The sequence below is a fragment of the Fusarium solani genome (assembly GCF_023522795.1).
Source record: "Fusarium solani strain SB1 chromosome Unknown bctg00000004, whole genome shotgun sequence".
Taxonomy (NCBI): domain Eukaryota; kingdom Fungi; phylum Ascomycota; class Sordariomycetes; order Hypocreales; family Nectriaceae; genus Fusarium; species Fusarium solani.
The window spans coordinates 2134204-2153104 of record NW_027072152.1 but is presented as its reverse complement, the minus strand read 5'-3'; the positions used below and the strand labels follow the sequence as shown (position 1 = coordinate 2153104).

At 53.8% G+C, this 18901-nt stretch overlaps 4 protein-coding genes across 4 annotated transcripts; 2 read left to right on the top strand and 2 right to left on the bottom strand.

Annotated features, from left to right (window-relative positions):
- Positions 1-1981: 1981 nt before the first annotated feature.
- Positions 1982-4196, bottom strand: MRS44_007728 (uncharacterized protein; the record flags this gene model as incomplete). Its single annotated transcript, XM_046273771.1, has 3 exons — positions 1982-3873; positions 3923-4027; positions 4082-4196. 3 exons carry the CDS (start codon positions 4194-4196, stop codon positions 1982-1984), a joined length of 2112 nt encoding a protein of 703 aa, XP_046134265.1.
- A 5985-nt stretch (positions 4197-10181) lies between these two features.
- On the top strand, positions 10182-11855 carry MRS44_007727 (uncharacterized protein; the record flags this gene model as incomplete). Its single annotated transcript, XM_046278500.1, has 2 exons — positions 10182-11497; positions 11546-11855. 2 exons carry the CDS (start codon positions 10182-10184, stop codon positions 11853-11855), a joined length of 1626 nt encoding a protein of 541 aa, XP_046134267.1.
- A 586-nt stretch (positions 11856-12441) lies between these two features.
- MRS44_007726 (uncharacterized protein) lies at positions 12442-16366 on the top strand (the record flags this gene model as incomplete). Its single annotated transcript, XM_046269262.2, has 2 exons — positions 12442-15326; positions 15376-16366. The coding sequence occupies 2 exons, from the start codon at positions 12442-12444 to the stop codon at positions 16364-16366; spliced, it is 3876 nt and encodes a 1291-aa protein (XP_046134268.1).
- A 1437-nt stretch (positions 16367-17803) lies between these two features.
- Positions 17804-18778, bottom strand: MRS44_007725 (uncharacterized protein; the record flags this gene model as incomplete). The annotated part of the gene is made up of 1 exon (XM_046275986.2): positions 17804-18778. The coding sequence occupies one exon, from the start codon at positions 18776-18778 to the stop codon at positions 17804-17806; it is 975 nt and encodes a 324-aa protein (XP_046134269.2).
- Between the last annotated feature and the right edge of the window lie 123 nt (positions 18779-18901).

Below are 18901 nucleotides of genomic sequence, written 5' to 3'. Positions count from 1 at the left end.
CCAGCAAGCAAGATGGGACGCAGAAACAGAGGACTACGTTGCAAGAAGAAGAAAAAGAGGCCAGACGCTACGTCTTGAGAGGACGAATGCGAATGGCAGAGAAAAAGGGAGGGACCAAGTTCTCAAGGGAGGGTGAGATGGATGGGATAGGATGGAATGGGGTGCGGATGACGAAGCGCAGACGGATTGGACAGCACATGGACCGCCGACTCTAATTAGGGGGATATGGGTGTGCGGGCGGGCAGGAGGTGGCGCGACACTGGCGCGTACGGCGCCGTTAGTGGAGGAGACTCTAAACTCCAGCACTCCAGCTCTCTGTCCATGCGCCAGGCCCATCGCTTCAACCTATCCTGGGCTGTTGGGGATCTTGTGAATTCCAAAGAACCGTCAAGATGGAATGGAACTTGAATACGGCATCCTTCCCTTTACACGAGGGCATCCCCATTGAACCTCCTGGCTGCGGAATCACCTCGCCAAGACACAAGCTGGGTTTCACATGATTAGAGCTATTGGATGGATAGACATTGCCCGCCCTTGCTGCAACGACCTTGCTTGACGAACCAGAGGTACTCGATGACTCTCTGCTCTCTACAGAGTACACGTCTATCAATGGATATCAATCTGACATGAGAGCACTGCCATCAGAGGCTGAGTATCAAACAAGTCAACCTCGATATTTCACTCCCGCGACAACCCCGAGGGGCCGGGTCCCGCACTCTTCTCACCACAGCCAAGTTCCCCAGGCTCTCATCAAGAGACCAAGCCGTTCCGCACAGCGCTGATCGTCCTACTTTTAGAATCCGCTCGCTTCTCCATAACCAGAACCTTTTAGCGCAGCGTGCCCCTGCCCCCCGGTGGTAGAAACCCTTAAGGTCGAGGCGTGGTCCTTGGGCGGGACGCCAAGAAGCCCTAGCTCCCGTTGCAACGGGATCGTCTCCACGCTTCATTACGGAGATTTTGGACTTTGCTTCTTTTTCTAACCCACAATCAGGACATCTTTTTGTGCCTCGGTTGATAGTTTCTAGTGGGTTATGTGCTGTCAGAGACGACTGGCCTCGGCCAGGTATGATGAAGGAGAACAGGGTCATACTCAGTCAGTTATCAGCTATATGGAAAGTCAAGAGCAATACCCTTGACTCTGCCGCTTATCTCAAGGAGACGATCACGGAGAACAAGACCAAGGGAGTGTTAGAAGATCTATACGTGACCAGGAAGTTCGCTTCAAACTCTAAAGTCGCCCAGACAAGAATCACCTCCCTCGTCAATGCCTTTCCGCATTATCCTAGGAAACTAAAAAGCCAGAGGCTTGATATTATTAGGCGTCAATAATTCCTCCGGCTCCGATGCTGTCGCCTCCCTTGCCCCTGACTAACGGCCGAGGGCGTCGCGTGGGAAAATGTCCAGATGAAGCAAGCCACAGCGGGACCTTGGAACGACAAGCACTCTGTTCAGGGGTGCAAATTCATCCTCGGTTGACAGGCCTTAATTAGATATTTAATATTCAGTCATTGCAAGGGGGCCAACATGTCGAGAACCGCAATCCCGGTAAGAATATCAAAAGTAGTCTCAACTATAATTCAATTAGGGAGACGTCAAGTCTGTACTCATCACAATGCTATGCCGCCAAGGCCTATCCTGCCCAATGCTCATCCCGTACTCCAAATCTCCCCCATGATTGCTGGCAACGGATCATACCCATAAATCAGGACAAGAAAGCCGCCGGCACTGATGTTCAAAACAGGCCCGGGAGGATCTCTTTACAAAACAGTGCTTCGGGGAAGGGTTCAAAAACAGGGGGGGTATAATAACGACAAAAACGTCCACATGCCAGCTCAACTCCCCGCACAAAAACCAGCAAAAGCAGACAGAGTTATAGTATTCGCGTCCTGGACGCGTCAAAGATCAATATTACAAGACAAGGTAGTGTTCCATATAGCGTCGTAGCGTTCGAAGCATATGAGGCGAAGTATACATTAGGTCGTTACATCATGCCAAGGCGAGTGTTGCGCTTGTTCATCCGGGGTCGAGGGCCAGGGGGGCCGAGAGGTCCGGGTGCAAGGCGGTGGCCTGGCGGCGGCATGCCATACGGAGGTCGCGGGAGACCCATGCCAGGGCCGAGCCGTTGTGCGGGATGGCTAGGGAGACCAACCATGCCGTTCGGGGGTCGGGATCCGGACGCTGACCGAGCTGGTGGTCCTTTCATGGGCCCGTTGGGGTCCATAGGCTGTCCATTGGGAGAGATCCAAGGTTGTTGGACTCGTCGCCAGGCATCCCGTTCGCAGTATGACTTGCCATCCACCTCAAAGTAGCCCTCGGAAAGTGATCGGCCGCAGTCGAGGCATCGGAAGCAACCAACGTGATACTTGATGGCAAACTCGTCCTCCAGGTATTGTCCTTCAATACCGTTCGCGCAGCTTCCGCAGAGACTGCCGTTGAGCTTGTGGTAGTGGTGCTCGCAGTAAGGCTTGTCGTCGAGAACGTAGAACTCGGCCGACGTAAAAGGCTGGGTGCACGTTGTGCAGACAAAGCAGGCCTTGTGGTATTTTCCTGTCAATCTTCCATCCGCTGAAGAGATACTCTTTCCTGTAATAGCAAGCCCGCAAGCCTTGCAGTTGCCCCTAGACCTCGCGGGATCTTGGGAACCCTTTCGCATGGGAGGTGCCAGAGGGGAGGGAATGTTGTTGGCTCCACGCCCTGATTGCGCGACGGGAGCGTGATGGTATGGGTCTTGCGGCGAGGATCCATAGGCTGGGAACAAGTTCTGCTCGCTTGGTCGTTCTCGGGTCTCGACCTGAGGTCCATTTTGAGTGGTAAAGTCCGGCTTGTGGTCTTTCGGAGAAATTTCCAGGGGCGACTCCGAAAGGGGTGACTTGCTCCGAGAAGGGACCTGTAGTGGAGCAGGGTCCTTGGAACCCAAGCTCTCCATTGAGGTTTCCAGGTCAGTTATCAAACCATCCATAGTTGATGCGTCTGAATGGTCGCGGCGGGCTTGAGATCTCGCTTGGCTGGTCTGGGAGCTGCCACGGCTCTGGTGGCTAAAAGTCGAGTAGCCAGATGACGTTGAGTCGGAAGGGGTGTGGTAGGGATTGTTGATGCCGAATTCAGCGGCAAGATCAACCGATGCTGAAATCTTGCCGGGATTTTGCGGGCGAAGCAAACTCTTGCGTGGGGGAGGCGGTCTTGATGTGTCTGGTCCCATGGATGGCCTTGATACATGACCACGACCATCCTCGGCCTTGACACGCTCAGGCTTCGTTCCCGGTGCTGAGGGCGTCCTCAGGGGTGGCTCTGGCCTAAATGATGACTTGGGGAATGTATCGGAGCGGTTGATGAGTCCCAGAGGCTGAGGTTGAAGCTGGTCATCTGAATCATAAGGGTTCCCAAGCCCTTCATAGTCGTCCCTCGACGGCCGCGGCGGCGGCACAGCGTTGTTGTTGTTGTTGCTTCCCGTGGGAGACGTGGACATGTCGGTTTTGTTCGCGATGTAAATGTCTTTTGGTGATGCACTCAGAAAATCGTCGTGCTTAGTGATCGTGTTATTAGTGCTGCCAGTTATTTCCTTTGGAAACGACGGTGATGTCGCTGAGGGGCTGCGGATGGCATCGAAAGGGCCTGGCGCGATCGTATCGAGTCGTTTAAGAAGTGTATTATTCACTCCACCGTTGGGGCTAATGGAGCGAGGTTGCATGTCCGGACCATGCTTCTTCTCACCGAAGCCTCCATATGCGCCAGGTCGCTCGACCGGGCGCGGAGATGGCATGATCAGGTCATCTTCATGAGGTGTTGGGGCTGAATCAAAAAAGGTTCCCAATTCGCCCGGCGGTGATAGATCACTGTTCGGTGTAAGCTGTCCTTGACGCAGAAAAGGTTGGTCTATAATATGGTCAGCGACTCCTTAACCCAATTTGCTAGACCTACTCACTGGCAGCATTGACGTCAAGTGATGGCGGTACCCGGCCATGCTTTTCGGGAGGCGGCACTGGGCTGTATGGCGTGTAGGGTTCGTACTGCTCTGGCGGCGGTGAGACTATCGTATCAAGTCAGTACCAGACGCAAGATGGATTTTCTCTAATGTTCTTACGTTCAGGTTCTGCAGGGGTACAGATGTGCTCGCCCATGAGAGATATTTCTACTTGTCGACCACATGACGAACACTTGATGGTCGGTAGAAACATGGACTCTCGTGGGACAGCCATGGTGACGGTGTGTTGTGTCGCAATCAGTGATATCCAGCTTTATTCGACACAGCAACTCTTCCAATTTGCATTAAAGCGATGCCGTCCAGCTTCGCCAGCCAAAGTGCGAGAATGGCCTTATGGAATGCGCAGAACGGACGATAAACGCAGGCTCTGTTGCGGTCGTCTCAGTAGAGCGCTTGATGTGAGACCTTTACATTCGTACCCCAGGCCAGTTCTGTGACCGGTATTCCTGGGGTCGATGACAGCAGCGAAAGATGCCAAAAGGCAAAGCTGTGATGAACGTTACGGCCGATAAACTGTCAAGTTGCAATGTCAAGATCGGTTTGAGGTGAACTGGAGAGTCGAGAATCCCTGTGGAATTGCCGCGTCGGTGGTCGGGGTAGTATCCAAGCGAGTCAGTCGGTGAGCGATGTCGAGGATGAGAGTACGGTTCGTCTCGAGTCCAGCCTCGTCGTCGTTCAACTGAAAATGACTTGCAGCTTCAGCAGAAAACTGGAACAAAACGGAAAGAAAGAGGCGAAACACGACACGAACACGGCTGCGACGTGAAAGGACGGAAAGAAAGTCAGGTGTCGACTTGCAAGAAGGGGACGATGCGCATCGTGTCTCGAATGTGGAGGGCGAGTGGGCGGGTTGATGCTAAAGGGGGGGACCCTTGGCCGAACTAATGGCTGGTCGCAGGCTTATCCCAGGCTCTAATCCTGGCTCACGTCGGCGCCCTTGGTCACAGCGCTGGCCGAGAGATCCTTACCCCTGGTTGGTGACTGCAACGAGACGGCTTGTAACCTGACGGGTTTGCGGTGGGCGCGGTGTGGAAGAATATGAGCAGCAGGAAGATGGAGGTCGGCCAGAGCATCCGTGAGTCTCTGTCCTGTCAGTGCAGTGGGTTCTGAGCTTGTCCTTTTGACTCTAAAATCATGCCCCATCCATCCCACGGCTCTGTTGTTGGTGGCGGCGCATCGATGCATCGGATCAAGTGCTCGTCCCATCAATCTCTTGTCTTTGTCCTCCTGTGGATGCTATTCTTAGCCGTCGCCTCCAGCATTGTGGTAACGAGCATTCCAACCGCGATCCAGCATCCAAAACTTTGTACGGCCTGCCGGCTGCTTCGCCGAAGCTTCTCTGCTAGAAGAGCGTTCGCACACCCTGGCGCTGGCGTGCGTGGGGAGGCGGCCTGAGACACGGCTCTGCGGCCATGCGGTTAATCTTCAGGGCGGGTTGGCGAGATGGCAGAGACACTGCGGGAGCCAAGATTGGCCTGTCATTCCTGGTATTACAGTACAGGGCCTCGCTCTTCGGTGATTCGGTTCGTTCGCCTCCTCAATGATGCATATGCATCCATTGCCTCTTCGGAAGACGGGGACAAGGGCAACGCTGTACCTGGGCAATACCGTCCTTTGTTCGGACTGGCCGCCCTGCACCAGTTCCACCGATACGGAAGGTTGCGTTGTGATCCGAAGAGGTTTGAACAGTCCGCAATTGGCTCTTGGCTGCGTCGATAGACGATGCATGCAGCTCACGCCAACGTTTGCAGTGCGAATCGTCCAGATGCGTTACCGTCACTGGCCACGGAGCGCTCTGCTAACTGTTGCTCATCAAACGATTCCCGCAACCGTCGACCAAGAAGCGCAACAAGAACAAAGGTCCGGCCTCAGCCGGCTCAAGTCATACGAGACGCCACAGCGTCCGTCTGTTGCCCATGGATCCATCCATTACAAGAGAAGGAAAAGGACGGATCCAACGTTGCGAACAGGCAAACGGCTACGGGTACCTTGCAGGAGCTCTGTCCAGTGGAGAACTTGAAGCGCCCCTGGTGGCCCTAGTCCTGAATGGGGTCTCGGCCGACCAAAAGGGGAGCTACCTCATCAAACGCCTGCTTTTATTGCTCCTCGCGTGGTGTGAAGCGTCGTGGGGAACAGCCTGTCAAAGCTAGAATTCAAGATGGAAGCCCGCAGCGCAATTACTGAGGATGCTACAAATCAATAATCCTGCCCACTAGAGGCGCGAGACAACCAACAATGCCGCTTCATCACCCGCCGACCTCGAGACGGCATCAGCGGGCTTCTCGATCCGGTTTAGCTATCACCCACCACCCACTATGAACAAGGCTGAAAGGGGACCGCAAGCGGAGAAATTGTGCATGCATGGATGCATTGGCGTCGGTTCTTGCTAACTTGATGGATCCCGTACGGAGTAATCTCTGGCAGCGGGCATGGGTTGCCATCCATTGATACTGATTGGCTCGCGTTGGCGACTGGAGGATAAAATGAATGGCTTTGACACGCTTGACCCCGGCCTCTTAGAGACTGCTTCTTAATTGCTTGTCCTATTTGGGGGGGCTACGCCGTGACAGACTGTGGCTGATCTTCATCTCTACGCGCCAAATACAGCAGGTTGCTGTCTGCTAGTGCTCAACTACCCCGTGATCAGAGTGACACTCGGTGACGGGTGGTTGGAGGGTTCAGTCGCGATGCAATCTCCAAGCGTCGAGAATTATGCCGAGGATAGCGCAGCCAGATCTGCAAGACAAGCGTGTTGCAAAGGCCCGAGACAGCCAAGCATTTAATGCCGCTGCTATGGTACCCACTGTCTCAGGTCTTTGACGGGATCTTCTGTGGTCCTCTCTCCCGGATGAGGGCATCAACACTGGAGCGCCAAGCATCGGCCGAACATCAATAGATCGGCCACCAAGAAACGCCACGATGAGACGCCCCAAGAGTCATTTCTTCGGCAGACGAGAGCTCAAAACTCCCGCCACAACAACCACACGACCTAGGGCTGAAAACAGTTCGTTTCCAGTTGCCGGGCTAGCAGACTGGAGCTACCCCTGGACGAGACCACAGTCGTGTGATGATCGTGGCTGACAAGTTCGGCATTAAGAACCATCCAAGAGAGTTTGTCATACTCCAACGACGTCCAGATTAAAGACATTCAGACGCCTCGACCGCACAGAAGCAAATCCATCATACGATCATCTTCAACGAAGCATTCAAGGCTCCGCAGCGTCTGACATCCTCCTTATCGTTGGGACCAATGCTATCAAGAACCGTATCCTTCAGGGTCGTTACCTCATCAGACCTTTGACATCTAGTGCCCATGCTAGTCATGAGTTGCTAAGAACCCACAGCGGCTGATAGTGTCGGTGAACGTCATTGGGGGTTCCAGGCCTAGCCTCGCATGGGTCTCATTTTAAGGTGATGGCTTGGGTGGTTCACGATAACAGCGGTTTTGAGGGGGCAATTTCGTGAATATGATCGTCGATCGGCTATCTGACACACATGACCTGTCTCGGATGCACGGGGCTGAGATGAAGCAATGTCGTCAGTTATTGCATGGCAACGAAGGCTAGGCAAGCCAGTCCCCGCGATGGGCGCTTCGACTGGCCTTCTAGCTGACAGTGGCAGCGGCATATTTCTGCTTCTAGCTTTTATTGCGCCTTTTTGACACGGAAGACCATAATGTCGCCATGGCGATGAGAGACATGGCGGTTCTTGGCAGATTCTACAGAGCCCACACGACCTCATCAGGAACGAGAGATCGCCCCGCAACATCTAGAACTTGGCCAGAGGATGCTTCAGGTCGACCGTGGGGTCTTTCCACAGGTCCATTCAAAGAGTGGTTCGGGTGGTGATAGGCTCCATGACAATGGACTTGATCAGGTTGCTGGGACAGACTGACAACTGTGGTCCACAGGGGGGAAGGCTTCCTCGGATCCAGCAGTTCTCCATCTAAGAGGTCATAGCTCCTAGGGCCTCATGCCTCTTCACGAATTCTCCACGGAGCAAACTCACTTGCTAACTACATTCTGGCTCTCCCGCATTTGACGGTGAAGCCGGAACCTCCGGAACATCGATTCACCCGGCGGAAAAGAGCCCATCATCGCAAACATCACCGATGTGGAGCTTCGGCTCATAACATCCACGGTTACATGTGAAGGAACAAGTTTCACCGCAGGAACAATGGTGAGACCCTGGAGATCTGCAGCAGACTGCGACTGGTTGACGCTATGACCCTTGTTTAAATGGACAGAGAGATATGGATGTTGGGACAAGCGAATTGTTGCCGCAAGCGCTGGAGCCGTTGCGGGATAATGGCTAGCGCTCTCTTGTGGGATGATCGACAGCAGCACGACTCACGGGATGGACCAAGCGATGGAACAGTCTTGCCGTGGTTTCTTCGTGCTCAATAGCATTATGTTCCAGCGGTCAGTAGATACGTTATCGATTGACATGCACGTGTCTTGTTGTAAGTCTTCAGGACGGATTGTATCATGGTTGAGAAGCTAGAGCAAATTCAGTTACTGGACCAGAACCCTCGAAGGCCTGGTGCCAAGACCAAATTCCAGCTCCTTGGTGTATGGAATAATAACCTCTTCGAGCTTGCGGGACAGTTTCCGCGGTCTTTTCTATCCAAAGGTTCCCTACATATGCGGCTGACACAGTGGGCATTTTCCAGCACAGAACTTCCGCTCCCTCGTCATAACAAACCGACGAAAAAGCGAGGCACATATTCGCGCAATCTTGGCATGCCATGTCTCGAGCGTATCAGAGCCACATGCGAGTACGACGGCCTGTGGCAATAACGGGTTATCTGCAGCAGGCGGCTCAGTATGGTGCGACAATGTTTCTGCAAGTTCACACACACGCAAGACCTCTTGCCCGTCCAAGTTTTTCCGCGTCCTCGAAATCTCGGTTCCACGCCGAAGTCGCGGAAGCTCAACGGAATCGGGAGCGGACTTTAAAGGATCGCCGAAGGTCCCGGGTAAGGCCAATCATCGGGGATGACACCGGTAGGGACAAGACACACGACACGGGTTCATTGGCGGCGGCTAAGAGGGACGATACCTCTTGTGTATTCTCCTGCGCGAACTAACATCAAGCGAAGCTACTGTGCTGTACCGTACCGTACCGAGGTGTCGAATGTTGGGAAATGTACAATGTCAGGGGCTCAGGCCACTCGTTCGGCAAGACGGGTCTTCTTGTGCATGGAGGGGGGAGCAAAAGGAAGCACTCTGCATGATGGCAGGGTCAGCCATGACTTGACTGGAGGGTTAGAGGTGTCATGTTGAACTCAATTGCCGAGACTGTCTCTAAAGGTACCAGCTCAAGACCAAGACAAGTCTTGACGGTTAATCATGCTCGCGTGCCAGCTCTTAGTTCTCAATGTAGCTCCAGCATCAAGTCAAAGCCATCTCCGCCTCTTCAAGCTCTTGGCTGAATCCTCCGCGCCCCGATCCCAACGCTGCCAACCCTGTGGGAAAGCCTGCTGCCTTCGGCTGTGCAGAAGTGTCCACAAACATACAGAAGACATTACCCAGGCCCAACCAATTGTCCCCCCGAGCCCTCCGCAGGCGCTCCGCAAGCCGCTAGATTATCGCGACTCCGCTAGCGCCGCGTCGTCAGCGCTCACCGCCCAAAACCCACAACGGGGAACCAAACGTGGCAGTACCTGCTACTTGTCTCCATCCCATGTGCCGTATTTGAACCCTCCCCATCCCGTGGATTTTCTGATTCTACTCTTCTGCTTTACCAACAACAACCGTTAAAACTCTCAGACACATCAAACTTCTTAACAAAACACCTTCAACCCCTTTAACCCTTTAAAACCCCATATCATCTCGACTGCTGTCTACCCCGCTACCCCGCGACAACCACCCCGCCAAAACTAAACAAACTCTTACAAGAGGACCAAGGCACCGAACCTTGGTCACTACAGTCGTCAAGACGTTTTCCAATCTCCTTAACTCGTATGTCAAGACTCGATATCTCAGAGGACACTCCTCATGATGGTCAAAACCACAACCGGAATTCACAATGCTGACCCCCTTCCAGGACTCACCACCCGTTCGCAGGAGCCCGCTGCTCAGCCGATTCCGGAGGCTCAGCGGACTCGACCTTTGAACAGTAAAGGTCGAAATCAAAATCTGAACCCGTCCAATCTACGCAAATCGCAAACTTCCACGTCAAAAGCCACTCGCTCACCATGGCTCCTCACGCGGAAGTCGGCACGGGCTCCTCGAACGGGGCTTACACCAACGGCCGAGGCTCTTCGGCCCACCAGGACCTCTTCACCGTCAACTCCCCCAATGTCACCTACACTGATGCGGAGATTCGCTCCAAGTACACCTACCGCACCACCAAAGTCGACGTTGACGCCAATGGCAAGTATGTTGCTACTCCCAATGAGACCCTCTACGACTTCAAGGTCGACCGCAAGATTCCCAAGGTCGGCATGATGCTGGTCGGTTGGGGTGGTAACAACGGCACCACCGTCACCGCCGGCATCCTCGCCAACCGCCGCCAGCTCTCCTGGGAGACCAAGGAGGGTCCTCGCGAGTCCAACTACTATGGTTCCGTTGTCATGAGCTCGACCCTCAAGCTCGGCACCGATGCCAAGACCCACCAGGAAGTCAACATCCCCTTCCACAACATCTTGCCCATGGTCCACCCCAATGATCTCATCATTGGCGGCTGGGACATCAGCAAGCTGAACCTGGCTCAGGCCATGGACCGCGCTCAGGTCCTTGAGCCCACTCTCAAGGCTCAGGTGAAGAAGGAGATGGCAGAGATGGTTCCTCTTCCCTCCATCTACTACCCTGACTTCATTGCTGCCAACCAGGAGGATCGCGCCGACAACGTCCTCGAGGGTACCAAGGCTTCCATGGCTCACGTTGAGCAGCTCCGCAAGGACATCCGTGACTTCAAGGCCAAGAACGGCCTCGACAAGGTCATTGTCATGTGGACTGCCAACACTGAGCGATATGCCGACCTCATTCAGGGTGTCAACGACACGGCCGACAACCTTCTCAAGGCTATTGAGCAGGGTCATGAGGAGGTTGCTCCCTCGACCGTCTTTGCTGTCGCCTGTATCCTCGAGGGCGCCCCCTTCATCAACGGTTCTCCCCAGAACACCTTTGTCCCTGGTGCCATTGAGCTTGCCGAGAAGCACAACGCCTTCATTGGTGGTGATGACTTCAAGTCTGGCCAGACCAAGATGAAGTCGGCCCTCGTTGACTTCCTCATCAACGCCGGTATCAAGTTGACCTCTATTGCCAGCTACAACCATCTTGGCAACAATGACGGCAAGAACCTGAGTTCCCAGAAGCAGTTCCGCTCCAAGGAGATTTCCAAGTCCAATGTCGTTGACGACATGGTCGAGGCCAACCACGTGCTGTACAAGAAGGGTGAGCATCCCGACCACTGCGTTGTGATCAAGTACATGCCCGCGGTTGCCGACAACAAGCGTGCTCTCGATGAGTACTACGCTGAGATTTTCATGGGTGGCCACCAGACCATTTCGTAAGTTGATAATTGTGCTATGATGTGAACTTTGCTAACCGGAAATAGGATGTTCAACATCTGCGAGGACTCTCTCCTTGCTTCTCCCCTGATCATCGACCTGGTCATCATCGCTGAGATGATGTCTCGTATCCAGTGGAAGGCTGCGTCTACTGACGGAGCTGCCACCACTGAGTACAAGAGCTTCCACAGCGTCCTGAGTGTGCTCAGCTACATGCTCAAGGCTCCTCTGACTCCTCCCGGCACCCCGGTTGTCAACGCTCTTGCCAAGCAGCGCGCGGCTTTGACCAACATCTTCCGCGCCTGTGTCGGTCTTGAGCCTGAGTCTGACATGACCCTTGAGCACAAGCTCTTCTAAGCGTTGCATGCTCAATTGATGCAATTGCTTTTAGAATGAAAGAGGAGGAACTAGGACAGTCATTACTGGAAGATACAACATAAAAGAACAAAAAAAGGAGGAGAGACAAGTATCAACTACATATTCATAGGTTCCTAAACTGAACATGTCCATTCTTCTCATGCCAAGTCCCTTGATGCCATGACAACGCTTAATACCCATGTCTAAGTTAGGCCCGTGCCTTGTTAAAAGTGTCAAATGCTCTGAACCGCGGCAATCGACGAATGCGTGCACGGAGCAACCATCGTGACAGGGATTTTTATATGGCTGTGGTGGCTCGCGACGTGCTTTACGCGGTTGTGATGCGTCGCGTATCGCCAACTCCTCTTAGACCACGCGTCGCGTAAAGCTCTCCACCACGCACTGACACCTTTTGAGAGCCACCTCCCAATTCCTCCACACCCACCATCCGCATCCACACTCTCACCCATCAATTCATCAACATCACTCACCCCTCCAAAACTTGACCGATTAAGCGATACATTTGTTTATATTCACATGCTGTCTCTTTCATACGATTTTTAATTAAATATCACAGCCATTTACCATGGCTACCACCCCTCGATCTTCGTCCCCTGCGTCGCCAGTCGGGTCACCAGAGCAACCGCAACTATCACCGCGAGCTCAGCTCAAAGCCCTCCTAGAAGCCGGGAGCAGCGACGACGAAGCCTCCCCTTCTCAAGAAACCACAAAGACCAAATCACCACGGCGGACACGAGATATCGACCTCACACAATTATCTACACAAAATGAGGATGCATCTGATGATGAGTCCGAGGAAGAGATTAGACCTCGCGGCAGGCTGGCGTCGAGGATGCAGGCTGTGACCAAGGCACCACATGTAGCAGAGGCCACAACCAACAACAAGAAAACAACAGCCCGAGACCGCGTGAGGAAGATGTTTGAGCTCGAGAAGGAGGCGCAGAAAGAGCAAAATGCCGATATGCCCGATGCTCAGTCGGAAGAGGACGACCTCCCCGTTGCTCCCCGGAGATTATTCCGACGAGCACCACAATCACCAGCTGCCAATGGCTCAACTCGAGCGTCCAGAGAACCCAGCCCGGCCCTTTTCGTATCATCACCCGTTCGTCCCTCGCCCTCCAAATCAACCCACGCCGACTCCGACTCTGAAGGCTACTTGCCCCCAAAGGAACGTCTCATGGCACTTGCCGAGCGCAAGGCGCGAGAGAGGCGCGCCGAAGAGGCTGCCGAGGAAGCACGGAAGGCCGAGCGACTTGCCCGGCAAGAAGAGCTTGCGCAGGAGCTCGAGCAGATGGCTTCGGACGACAACGACTCCGGTATCACTGATGATGAGGGTGGTCGCCGGCTTACGCAAACCGACCGACCCAAGATCAGGAAGGCAAGCAAGAAGGCCATCGAGGAGATGAACCGGGAAACTCAGAGGATGGCGAGAAACATGCAGCTCACACATGAGGCCAAGACGCGGAAGAAGATCACCAAGAACAGCCTGTTCGAGCGCTTTAACTACCGTCCTGCTGGCGAGCCAGAACCCAAGATTGTTAGCTCGAGCAGGGGCGCCACACCTCACAGCGACGTCGAGATGCAGGATGCGGAAACACCTCCCAGCTCGCCGCCGGCGGCCAAGCAGGCCGCTGAGTCCGTGGCCGAGGTGGTCGACGAGGACATGGAATTGCCAAACCCCGATGGCCTAGCAGACTCCGCCAAGCTCAAGTTGGACAAGGGCAAAGGGAAAGCCATCGATATTCCTGATCGCCAGCAACCCTCCAAAAAGCCCCGTCGCCAGGTTCGCGTCAAGCTTCCTCCTGCCAGAGTCAACGTCACCATGTTGGATTCGGATGATGAACTTCAGATCACCACAACCGTTCAGGACCGGGTCAGAGCCGTTTTCGACAATGTTCCCTCCAAGAAGGCCCAAGAGCACAACTCCATCCATACCTTGAAAGCTCTTGCTCAACTAAAGTCCCCCGGCAAAGAGACAAGGCGACGAGACGATCACGGCATGACTGCAGGCGAACTTCAGTCCTACCTTCAGCAGAAGGCCCGTCAGCAAGCCAAGGTGGAGCGTGAGCGGAGAATCGAGATGCTCAAGGCCCAGGGTGTCGTTATCCAGACTGCAGAGGAGCGCGAGCGCCAGATGCAGGAGGTCGATGACATTGTTGCCAAAGCACGAGAGGAGGCACAGAAGATTATGCAGGAAGAGCGAGCTGCTGCAAAGAAGGAAAAGAAGGAGAATGGAGAGGTTGATCCTCTCGCCTGGGATGACAGCGACGACGAGGAATACCAGGCGTCTGGCAATGAAGCTGATGCAGAGGCGTCAGCTGTTGAGTTGTCTGGATCTGAAGAGGAGGACGAAGAGTCTGATGAAGAGGCAGACAGCAACCCTCTGCTTGAGGCTGAGGCTGAGGACGCAGAGTCAGAAGCATCTGCCGACGATGCTGAGGACTCGACCCCTCTTGTCAGCCAGGACGTTCATGAAGATGCAGACGACCTACCAGTCCTGCACAAGCGACGAACGCGGAAACCCATCGCCATCATCTCTGATGACGAGGACGAAGACATCGTTAAGTCGACACCGAAGGCCGTCAAGGCCGCTGTGCATACATCGCCCACTGTTCCCAACACGCAGTCCCCTGCTGCCCCTACATCAGTGCTCCGATCAGCCAAGAAGACCTTTATCCCAGGCCTACCCGTTCAGGGACCTGCTGGTCTTGGTCTGACCCAGATCTTTGCTGGTACTATGGACGATAGCCAGATGGACTCTGCCAACGGCCCGACTCAATCCATGATGCCCGACTTCGACCACTTCCCAGATTCCAACTTCTCAACCACCATGGATGAGCCGATGGAAGACATGATCATGGATAGCCAAAAGGACGACACTCAAAAGACAACCCAGGGCGTTAAACTCAACTTTTCTCAATCTCAGATGCGTGGCCTTGATAGCTTGCTGCGAGAGGAGAGCACACAACTTTCTGAGATGATTGAGCTGTCCCAGGACGGTGGTCTTCAGGACCACACTCCCATGAAGGACAGATTCATCGAAGTCCCTGTCTCAACTGTCGATACTGTGATGGCTGATACTGAGGAAGCTGGCCCAGACTCACCTCTGGTTCGCCGCGGACGTCTTCGTCGCAGAATGGAGACTCCTCTTCGCATCGAAGAAACACCGGAGCCCACAGCTGCTGAGAAAACCAACACCGCCTTCAGCAAGCTCAAGGAGGGTGCGGAGAAGGAAAAGAAGCGCAAGGCCCAAGAGGCGTTCAGCCATAAGAAGAGCAAGGCCAAGGAAATGGTTGAGGAGCAGGCCGAGGAATCTGAGGATGAGTACGCTGGTCTCGGTGGTGCGGACGGTGAGGACAGTGACAACGAATCTGTCGCCTCGCTCAAGGAGATTATCGACGATGCTGCTGGAAACGATGTCGACGAGGCTAAGCTTGCCGCTTTCTATGCGTAAGTGTGATCTGGCTCTACTGTTGAAGCATATTCTAACATCACATAGTGATCGCGAGCGTGCAGAGGATGAGAAGCAAGTTGAAAAGCTTTTCAAGGACATCACTACTGGCATGCTTCGCCGCAAGCGTGGTGCGGGCTATGATCTTGATGATTCAGACGACGATGGCGAGGCCCGCAGGCGCATGAAGCGTCGCCAGTTTGCAAAGATGCAGAAGGCCCTGTTTGCCGACGAGCGTGTCAAGAAGATTGCCGAGAACCCTGGTAACCAAGCGTTCCTGCGAACCATTGAAGATCGCGGCAGCGACGACGAGATGGACTTTTTGGACGCCCCAGAGGAACCAAACGAGTCATCACAGCAGTCTCAGTCTCAGGAGGAAGACAGCAACACCTCCAACACTGTCCCTGATAGCCAGCCACGAAAGACACTTGGCTCTGCGGACAACCGACCTCCTGCCCACATGCGAAGAACCAAGGATGGCAAGAAGCCTTCCAACATTGGCGAAGTCCGTGAGACTCTTTCCAACCTTCTGGAGGAGCCTCACGGGTCGGTCATTCCCGCTACTGAGGTTGGATCGGACAGTGAGGGTGAAGAAGAAGCTGCTCCTCATGGCCACAGTGAGAAGGAGAATGATGGACCCAATCCCCGCCGCGGCCGCGTTGCCGTCGTTGACAGGATTAGTCTCAAGCGCAACAACTCCTCGTCGGTCAGCACTGGGCGTATGGCATTTGGGTCGTCCTCGACATCTTCATTCAAGGTGCCTGCCCTACTTCGCCGTGCGACAACCAACTCGCTTGTCTCAGGGTCAACTTCCACAACAAGCTCTGGAACTTCTACACCAACAAGTGGGTTTGGAGAAGAAGCCAAGATCAAGAAGAGTGCCACCAAGAAAAGCGGCGTGCACGCCTTCGCGCGTGACAGTGAGAGAAGGGCGAAGCTGGAGGAGAGTGAGCGGAGGAGAGAGGAGAGAAAGGTCAAGGGTGCCGAGAGGAGAATTGGTGTTGTGGGTGGTCTACTGGGCAGAGGAACTTTTGAGTAACATGGTATTGGATAAAACGGAGTTTGGTGTATCAAACACAAGGGCAAGGGAATGACTGTTTAGAGACTAACCTATGTAGATATCCTGGCACGGAGTTGGGGTTGTACAGCGCATGAGGCATCATGACATGCATGGCATTGTACCTGATAACGAAGAGATTTGTTGATGTAACAAACTGATATTCAAACTGATATGCATGATTCAACTTGTGACGACTGTATTATATTGAGTGTAGGTAACGCCGCTGAGCGGTATATTCTAACAGATGTTGACAGCAAAGCACCGAGCCAAAGAATAACTACTAACAAGCATATTTGAATATAAGTAGTCTCTATTTGAAAAATCTCATCCTCTAGCACACTTCACGCCCAGTCACGAGTTATCTGCTTTGAAATGGAGTTGTCAAGGACTTGATGGAGTTCGTAGTGAGTTCCGAGAAATCGTGAGACCCACAAACCAGGTTGGCGTTTTAGTCTCGAGTTCCAAAAAAGACTCAACCACCACCGAGCCACCAGTCATTCAACCACCTCTTGACAAGCAAGCAGAAGCACCCGAGACATCTGCGAAGTGTTTACGTGTGAGTTATAGGTCAGGAGGGCAAAAAGGATGGTTCCGCCCGGGATCGAACCGGGGACCTTCTCGGTGTTAACGAGATGCCATAACCAACTAGACCACGGAACCCGTTTGCTTGATGACGTCAAGAGATGCGTATGCTGCCCAAGAGCCCGTCGATTTGGGGTGGAGGAGGTGAAAAAAAGAGAAGCGGGGGGTTGTGGGTGAGTTGTGGGAAGTTGAGAGAGTTTTGGTGATAGTTGTGGAGGAGAGCAAAAAGAGTGGTTCCGCCCGGGATCGAACCGGGGACCTTCTCGGTGTTAACGAGATGCCATAACCAACTAGACCACGGAACCTCTGCTTGATGTGACGTCAAGAAGCACATGCAGAACATGTGCCGGCGTGGTGGGTGAGAGAGGGAGAAAGGAGAGGGTCGAGAGGAGGAGGGTTGTGGATCGACTAGTTTTGACGCCCGGTTGTGAAGTGGGTCTCACGATAACGGTCTCCTCCCCTCTGGTGAATAGCCTCCAATTCCTTCTCACTCCCCAACAACAAGACACGGTTCCGTGGTCTAGTTGGTTATGGCATCTCGTTAACACCGAGAAGGTCCCCGGTTCGATCCCGGGCGGAACCACATTTTTTTTTGCCGTTTAGAGGTCCTATCCCCTTGAAGATATTGCTACCCTGGGGTTGTTCGTGATGGTACTTCCTTCCATCAATGATTTCTTGGTACACTTTTTGCATGGCTAGAAAGATGATCCTATAGATGTTTCTTGGATTATTAGTCTGATCAGCTCAGGGGAACTGGTGCACAGGTCAAGGTAGGAAGACAATACAATGCTGTTTGCGAGAAGAGCACAGGAACTCGGACTCTAGCTGGTTGTCTCAACTTGCTCCTCCTGGACCTCTTCCTCTTTGGCCTGCCCCCTTCTTCCTGTAATTGTGATCAATATAATCCCTGAGACCCTTTGAAACCTTTGTTTCCTCATGCATGACGAAAAACATCAACTCCTCATAGTACGTCGTTGCTAGGAACTCTTCGAAGCCGAGGCTATGCAAGACGAGATCGTTCTCCATCGCATAGGTGAGAGGAAACCCCATCTCCCGAGCCTTGTCAATCTCCTCCTGCGTCGCCCTACCCTCCTCCAGGAGCTGGTCGGCCGCCTCTTCGGGATCGCAGTTGAGATCCCCAGGGCTGCCCAGCACGGCGTTGCCGCCGGGATATATGTACAGGTTCCAGACCCAGCACCACTGCTGATCGACAAAGAACCGGATGATGTAGCCCCCAAGACCGTTGTCTAGCTTGTCAGGACACTTGCGGAAACCGTCCTCCGCGAGGGTAAAGTATGCGGCCTGCGCAGAGGGGATCCGGTACTGTAACTCTTCGCTGCGCATAAAGGTGACAAACCCAGGCGGCAGCTCTAGACCGAGCTTCTCAGCGTCAGCGATAAGCTTGTCGATGAGCTTGGGGTCCTCAGCAGCAGGGCCCTGGTGATAAGGCTCCATGCTCTGCGCCGTGTGCGGGTCGAGTGGCTCCATCCAGGACAGGTCCCCATTGAGGTCCAGATATTCCACGCTGGTAGGCCCTTCGGGGATCGATATCTCGTCGACCCCGTCAAAGCCCAGCTGTTCTGCTACATCCCCGCTGAGCTTGTAGAGGTGGCCGCGAGCCTCATGAGTGCCGAAGCACTCCTTCATGCGGTTGGAGTGCTTGCGAGCGGCTATGCGCTTGGTCAGGAAGGGCATGCATGTGGCGTGGATGCGTCTGTTGAAGGTCTGAGCCAAGGTCTCAACATCTGCGAGGTGCAGTTCCTTGACGACTTTGAGCAACAGCTCCTGAGGTAGAGAAAGGAGGACCATGTTGTACTTGTCAATTGCAATTATCTGGAGGAAAGTGATCAAGTCACCGTCTGTTCTGCAGGGGTGACGCTGTTATATATGGTATGTAATTACACCGCAATAATCCACGGTCAGACTTGGCTT